The sequence below is a fragment of the Sinocyclocheilus anshuiensis genome, unplaced genomic scaffold (assembly GCF_001515605.1).
Source record: "Sinocyclocheilus anshuiensis isolate Anshui unplaced genomic scaffold, SAMN03320099.WGS_v1.1 scaffold163, whole genome shotgun sequence".
Classification (NCBI taxonomy): domain Eukaryota; kingdom Metazoa; phylum Chordata; class Actinopteri; order Cypriniformes; family Cyprinidae; genus Sinocyclocheilus; species Sinocyclocheilus anshuiensis.
In genome coordinates, this window is record NW_015548223.1 from 1490767 (window position 1) to 1498949 (window position 8183).

General features: G+C 35.0%; 1 protein-coding gene across 1 annotated transcript in view; it reads left to right on the top strand.

The window, feature by feature from the left end:
• LOC107654292 (target of rapamycin complex 2 subunit MAPKAP1-like) overlaps positions 1-8183 on the top strand; it is a 46606-nt gene that overhangs the window by 13495 nt on the left and 24928 nt on the right. Inside the window, exons 4-6 of the mRNA XM_016441317.1 lie at positions 727-823; positions 2913-3039; positions 4454-4630. Coding sequence (XP_016296803.1) covers positions 727-823; positions 2913-3039; positions 4454-4630 — 401 coding nt within the window. The remainder of the gene's footprint in view (positions 1-726; positions 824-2912; positions 3040-4453; positions 4631-8183) is intronic.

Sequence of the window (8183 nt, forward strand, 5' to 3'; positions counted from 1 at the left end):
CACTGGATAGCTGGTCAATCAGAGGACCCCTTGCTTTTCAGACCGATGAGCTTTGTAAAAATCGGCACGTTTCAGAAAGGCGGGGCATAGAGGAGAAACAATAATGTACAGTATGTGGAAAATAATGTGTTTTTTGAACCTTAAACCGCATAAACACATTTCATTACACCAAATACACAAAATAATGTTCTTTTTAGCAGCGTCATTGCATCATGACCCCTTTAAAATAACACTGCATTAAGCCATATAACAATTCCTGATTTCCGGCTCCAAATTTAAGACCTCTTAAAATGATAAATAAGACTTTTGTTATGCCATTATTTAAGGACACGTGGGAACTTACTTTTTATTCGCTCATGTATCCTAAATACATTTTGCAGTTTGCACACATCTATTTTTAGTCGCAAATGCGAGTGAAATGCTCGCACCGTCAATCCCTGCTTAGTGGATACTTGTTTACGGTGCCATAAATAAAATATGTTTGTTATCAACCTGCTTGGAAAGTGCTGCTCTCCAAGTAATGATCCTTCCCAGAGGCATTTATATTCCTTTCCCATCTACCTCTGCTGCTAATGCCAGTCTTGACCTTTCCCAGCAAAGGCAGGGATTCCCCTGGGTTTCTTTCTCATCTCCTCATTCAGTACGTCTCCGAGGTTTGCTGACCGAATAGTGTAGGAATTTTCTCCCTGGTACGTGGTACAATATGAAGATTTATACTTCGGTCAGATTGAGGAGAGGGTGACCATTAAAATGGAGAGGAGACCAGAAAAAAAGCCAGATTCCCTCTTGGGCAGTGTGGTGCCTCACACAGACAGTCTTGGTGGTTGATGTGATACCTGATTGGCATATCAATTAGTCTTTTCCCCCTGGAGGTGGGTCAGGCTGTAGCGAGGAAGAGATACGGGACTTGTGTGGGGTTTAAATGAGTCGACTACCTCCGTACGGCTCTAGCGATTACTGGAGGCCGTCTGAAAGCTGCTTTTGAGAGAGGATCAAGGTAAAGGGACGCCCCTCTTGAATTCAGAAACGATTCTTTCAGGACGTTCAGATCGCTGTCAGGGCAAGCCAATAATTTCCCATCTCCCTCTCTCCTATGATTCTGCCAATCCAGTTTTTGAGTATTTTATTAGAATGAACCCCTTTTACATCTGGTATTATCATTCAGACACGTGTGCTTAATATAGGTGTAAATTGAGTCAGAAAAACACATGACTTTAATTAACGTAAGACACACACTGCAAGGTCTTCATTACAAACTGCCAGAATAAAGGTTTGGTTTTAGTTAAAGAAATGATAACAGGAATTATTATTATTGCATACTAAAATGTACTTCTTAAAGTAATAATTATCATTATAATAATAATTTTAAGGAAGAATATTTTCATCCATGTTTTCATTTGTACAGTATACTATATTCTACTGTATAGTAGGGCTGTCAAAATGACTGAAAAACTCAATTCTAATTTTCTACTTATTATCAAAATTCGAATTATATTCGAATTTAAAAGGCATAATTTCAGTTAGGGGGGAAAAAGCTTTTGGCTTCTCTCCTGAGGCCACAAGAGGGCGCATCGAGCAAAATATTATGCACGTTTCTTCAAAGCGTAATAAAATAACACGACTATCTTTGAAAAAAAGTGCATAATGTTTAAAATAATGTTTATAAACCATATATAATTAATAAAGTTGCTTAAACAATTAGAAAAAAAACAGCACCATGCATGTATGTATAGTTTAATACAAAGGACCGAAAACCAATCACAAAGAGCAGGCTACTTTCTTCATTTAAAAACATGAAATACAGTGGGATGGGGAAAAACCGCCATAACGTCTTTAGACATGTTTTTTAAAAGTTGAACTTGCATTAATTTTACATGGCTTTCTAAACAGGCCGCTCTCTGCGAGACGCGAGTGCAACGCTGATAGATGTCCTTCTAGAAAATGTGATAAATATGCATTCTGTGTGAACGGCTTGGTTTCAGTTTTGACGTAAACAACATCTTCTCCACACTGATGCTCTCCTTTTCCGCAATATATGAATAAACAAGGTAGCAGCGCCGCATCTAGTGGGTTCAACTGGATAGGCTAACAAAAGCATTCAAATGCAATCAATGACACATACATCGTCATCGCATCTCGTGCACCACTGATAAGGCTGGCTGACGCAGACCTTAAATTCGAATGCAACGTTTTTGCATTCGAAATGTGGATATTTTTTTTTTTAATTAAACGAATATTCAAAATTCGAATTATTTTTGACAGCCCTTCTGTATAGTTTTGTTGTGCAGCACTTTATTTGACAAAAAAGTTTTGTTCTAAATTGTTTTCTTTTGATTACATTTGAAAAGATTTATTAAATTGTTGTAGTTTATGAATTCATTTCATTAGACAATTTTGATGGTTAATCATAGAACACACAATCCAGAAAAAAATAAGACAACTCAAACTGTCCTCAAATACACACTGCAAATCAAAAGACTTCATGACAAACTGCCAAAATGAAAGTTCGGTTTAATGTGAAGAAATTATGACAGCCATATATTACTATTGAATAGTGGAGTGTTTCTATGTTTTGTAGCTTGTAATGTAAATCAATGAGGTCTTCATAACCGTATAGCAGACTACTTGCATAAAATGCATAGAAATAGATTTTGATCATGTTGGTAATTTAGAGGCCTTAGAAATTTGTGTATTAAATATGGTAGGCTTTATAGGGATAAGAACCAGACAGAAGGTCTTTTGAGACAAGATATGTAATGATCTTAGATATTCAAAAGACAGATGTTGTCTTGGATGGCCCAGAATTTGAAGGTGAAATCGAGAAGGAGTGCATGTTACTGAAACTACAAAAAAAGACAAGTTGTGGTGCTTGAGGTTCAGGACTTTCTCTCAGTCAGTTGTCATCTCCTCAGGCTGCCCGAGCAGGATCAAGGGTCTGATTAACACTATGAGAGTTAGTCTTTACAGCTCAGGCCTGGATTTGGACAGGGTGTCAGAGCAAATTAAAACGCCATCGTCCCAGTGCAAACACCAGCGCAGGCACTGTCCTCGAGGGATGAAAACTATATCATAAAGACAAAAGCTTAACATGTCTGCGGCTGCGCTGAATGAAACATGGAATAGGCTGCTGTTAGTTTTGTATTTCTGATGGATGATATAAAACAAAGCTCTGGGCAAAAGTAATCTGGAATACGGCCAGCTTATGCTATATATAATGATATAACAAAAGATTTAACCATGAAACCAATGAAGTTAACTCTTCCCAGTGCTTCTCTTTTGATTCATACTCATTCTGTGCCAGGCTGCACCCCAACAAGCCCTCAGTGTTTTTGCCCCTCAATGAATAGCCCCTATTTAAATGCCCTGACTCATAAATTGTGTCTAGGTGCTTTTGTGTGATGTTTCTGTTGTTCTCGTCTAGGGTCGGGAGAGCGATGTTGGCCTTTATCACCAAACCAGAGTTTTAGAAAGAGTCCTTCAGAACCACTTTTCCACAGACACAAACTAAATACAATTTTTTTTTCTTATATATATATATATATATATATATATATATATACACATACACATACACAGATAAAAAAACAATACAATTTTTGCATGCCTTTCTAAACTTATCTTAGTAAATAGTATTAGTAAATAATATTATTCTATATTATTAACAAAATACTATGATTTAGTATTATATATTATATATAAGTTACTATACTAATTATAAACAAGCCTGAACTACACCTTGACTCTTATTTTGTAATGTCTAATCTTTACTATTGCCAGCTGTTCATTCAAAAGATGAGGGAGAAATATTATGTACTCTTATAACAGTCTACAGCATATTACAATATAAACACCATGAAGTAAACACTGTCATAATTCATCAACACTAGATCATAAGCAATCGCTTGCCATAAATGCTTGGTATTCATCGATTGTGAAATGCTCTGAAACTGTGAGTCTGAAGAGCGTGTAATAGTGCCATGTTTTTACTTTCAAAACGTGCAGCTCTCATTTATTTTATTAAATCATACCCTTTTGAAGTTTAATAATCACATAATAACCACATTAGGCCGTATTGCGATCCCCGTTTTTCCATACACAAATGTAAGACTTCTTAAAATGGTAATTAAGATGATTGTAATACCATTTAAGATATTTAAAACATTTTATAACCTTAAATTTCATAAAACTTAATTTTTGAAGGATCCGCAGGACTTTTTTATTCACACACGTGCTCCTATATACCATTTACAGTTTGTGCACATCTGTTTTTGTCACGGATGCGAGTGAAACGCTCTCGCTGTCAAACCTTTAAAATGCTTAGTTGCTTAAAAATAGAACAAGCTAATAGGAAAACAGGATTTTACCTTATTGAAATAGTAAACATACTTTCATTGACAATAGCACTCTTTGAGTTTGATCTCTCTCTTATTTTTCTCCTTTCTTTCCTCCACAGTGAAAACGTCAACACTTACTGCCTCCACATCGCTGAGGATGACGGGGAGGTGGACACAGATTTCCCTCCGCTGGACTCCAACGAGCCCATACACAAGTTTGGCTTCAGCACGCTGGCTCTGGTCGAGAAATTTTCATCTCCTGGACTGGGGCCCAAACAGTCACTCTTTGTTCGAATGTAAGAAAGCCACTTAACTCTGATTTTATCACCTCTAATTACTACTGCTGACTAGCGGTGTGCACAGATAGTCGAATATTCGATCTGTAATTATTATTTGAAAAATAAAAACACTATTAGAATTTTACTACGTGTTGCTTTGCTGGCCGTAAATGCAGGGAATCCATGATAAATCCTAAGCAAGCAAACTAAAAGTCAGTTATAACTAGTGCTGTCAAACGATTAATCGTGATTAATCGCATGCAAAATAAAATATTTTGTTTACAGAATATATGTGTGCATACTGTGTATATTTATTATGTATATAAATACACAAACATGCATGTATATATTAAAAAATATATGTTATGTTTATATATTAAATATATTTATAAATATGAATTATATGAATATACATATATGCATGTAAATACATGTAAATATTTTCAAAATATAAATGCTTGTGTGTGTATTTATATATACATAGTAAATATACACAGTACGCACACATATATTATGTAAACAAAAACTTATTTTGGATGCGATTGATCGCGATTAATTGTTTGACAGCACTAGTTATAACTAAATGCACTTGGTGGCGCCGTGGAGCGAGTTAACAAGTTGATTGTTTTTGATCACAGAATGTCGTCGTCTGCCTCGCGAAGTTTGTAATTACTTTGATCAAAATTATCTTACTAAATGATCTTACAAAATGGAATTACTTTTGATCAAATGAATCAGTGAAACTGAGTTATCATAATATCACCACCACAATGAGAAATCACATGAAATCCAAACAGCAGTGGACTGAGGAAAGACAGTTGTACTGAGTGAGCCGAGAAGAGAGCTTTTCTGATAGCCAAATGATCTTGAGACATATGCTTCCTTTAAGTTTCCTCTAGGGCAGCGGTTCTCAATTCCAGTCCTCGCATACCCCCGCTCTGCATGTTTTGCATGTCTCTCTTTGTTAACACACCTGATTCAGATCATCATCTCGTTAGAAGTGAGCTCCGTGCATGAACTGTGTTCCGATCATATGCGCTCCCTTCAAACTGGAATCATGGCGGAATATCCGGTAATGTCCAATTCGCAGGGCACTTACAGTCAAATATAACAAACGTCTGAAGCAATAAGAGAAACATACAAAATGTGCAGAGCGGGGGTACGCGAGGACTGGAATTGAGAACCGCTGCTCTAGGGAGAGGGTGCTTTAAGAACAGAAAGCACAAAGCGCTGTAAGAAACTTTGCCTAGCACACCGTTATCTTTGTCTCTCTGGAATGTATGGGTCGCTGCGCGTTCTTATTGTTATCAGACTGAGGCGCTTTCATGTGGATATTATTGTTTTTCTCAACATTAACATGATGTAAAACAATATAAACATGATAAACATAGGTCGACTCGAGTACATGTACGTTCTGTACAATGCTTTTGTTCTATGTATATATTTTTTGTTTACACACTTTTTCAACTAAATGAAAACCTTGAGATATAACGTAACGTTGTTGTACACATTGTTGTGTATGATGCCTAAACATAAGCTTGTTCAGAAATGGTGACAAAAACTTGATTGAACGTCTTTCTCGTTAAACATCATTGAAATAAACGAATATTCGTTTTTTTTTTTTATGAGCCCAAATATTCGAATACAATGTTTCTGAAAAATGCCCATCCCGACTACTGACTCACTGTGAAGAATGAATGCATCTAAAGTTAACAGGAAGTCAAAATTTCCTTGATTTACTCTAATGATGTGCTTTATACCTAATTCAAGTAAAATGGGTTGGTAACAGTTTTGTCTTGATAAACTATACCTATATACCATTTTTGTTCAAAAGTTTGGGGTCCGTACAATTTTATTTTTGAAAGAAATTAGTATGCATTAAATTGATCAAAAGTGACAGTTAAAGACATTATATTGTTACGAAAGATTTCAGTTTCAAATAAATGCTGTTCTTTTGAACTTTCTATTTATCGGAGAATCCTGAAAAAATGTGTTTTCTCAAAAATATTAAGTTAATTGTTTTCAACAATGATGATAATCAGAAATGTTTCTTGAGCAGCAAATCAGCATATTATACTGATTTCTGATGGATCATGTGACACTGAAGACTGGAGTAATGATGCTGAAAATACAGCTTTAATCACAGGAATAAATTACATTTTAAAATATAGTCAAATGGAAAACACTTATTTTAGATTGTAATAATATATCACAGTATTTCTGTTTTTACTGTACTTTTGATCAAATAAATGCATTCTTGGTGAGCAAAAGAGAATCTTTTAACAAAAATAAAATCCTTACCTGTCCCATGCAAACTTTTGAACGGTAATGTATGCTTATTCACAATTCCAAAGTGTAAGACAAACCACGTCTAACCACAAAGCTGTCACATTTCTAACCGTCATTAAATATTCAGCTTATTTTATTATTCACTAGAAGCCTAGAAGTTTGTTTTAGTGCACAGCCTGTCATAAGGTTCTAATGAGAATTATCTGAATGTTTTAACCCTTAAATTAATGAGGTTTAAATGCCTGTCTTAAGCGCTCAGTCCTTTAAGTTTGTTGGAGTTTTTTTTCCTTTTCACCCACAGGCCTCTCCATCAAGCTCTTATCTTTGTTTTGTGAGCTCTCAATCAGATTGTTTGTCTTCTGTGCATTTGGGCCGAAGTCTAATCAGCTGTTTGGTTAATGTGGCTGATAAAGCATTAGGAGACCCCCTATTAATTGGAAGTTGCTAATTGGATTTGAGTGGCACCCTGCCAGACTGTCCTGCCTTTGATGGGGAACCTTGGTTTGGGCTGTAATACTGAATTTAATATTGTGCAGTGAAGGTTCGGTTTGTTTGTGTACGTCACAGATGGTTTTATGTGATGTTTTCTTGTACTTGCTCAGGTTGTGACATTTGCACCGATTAACAAATAATCATGGACATTTTTATTAGGAAATAACGAGATGTTTTGCAGATTGGAGAAATTTGTTTTCACAGTCGGGTGAACTGTTCCTTCATCATTATATCAACTGTAAAAGCAACAAGTTACAGTACCGTTCTAAAGTTTGAGGTCAGTGCGACTAATAGAAATTAAGACATTCATTCAGCAAGGATGCATTAAATTGATCAAAAGTGACATAAAGACCTTTATAATGTTACAAAAGATTTCTGTTTTTAATAAATACTGTTCTTTTGAAGTTTCTATTCTGAAAATATATATTATATTTTCCACAAAAATGCAACTGTTTTTAACAGTGATAATAATACTGTAAATGTTTCTTGAGCGGCAAATCGTATTAGAATGATTTCTGAAGGATCATGACACACTGAAGACTGGAGTAATGATGCTGAAAATTCAGCTTTGATCACAGGAATAAATTATATTATTAAATATATTCAAATAGAAAACAGTTATTTTGCATTGTAATAATATTTCACAACTGTTTTACTGTAGTTTTAATCTGTATTTTAATGAAACATAAGACATAGTAGTAGTGTTATTTTAGTATATTTAATATACTACTATATGTATTTATTAATATTTAGAATCACCGGTATTAATTTATATATATATATATTATTC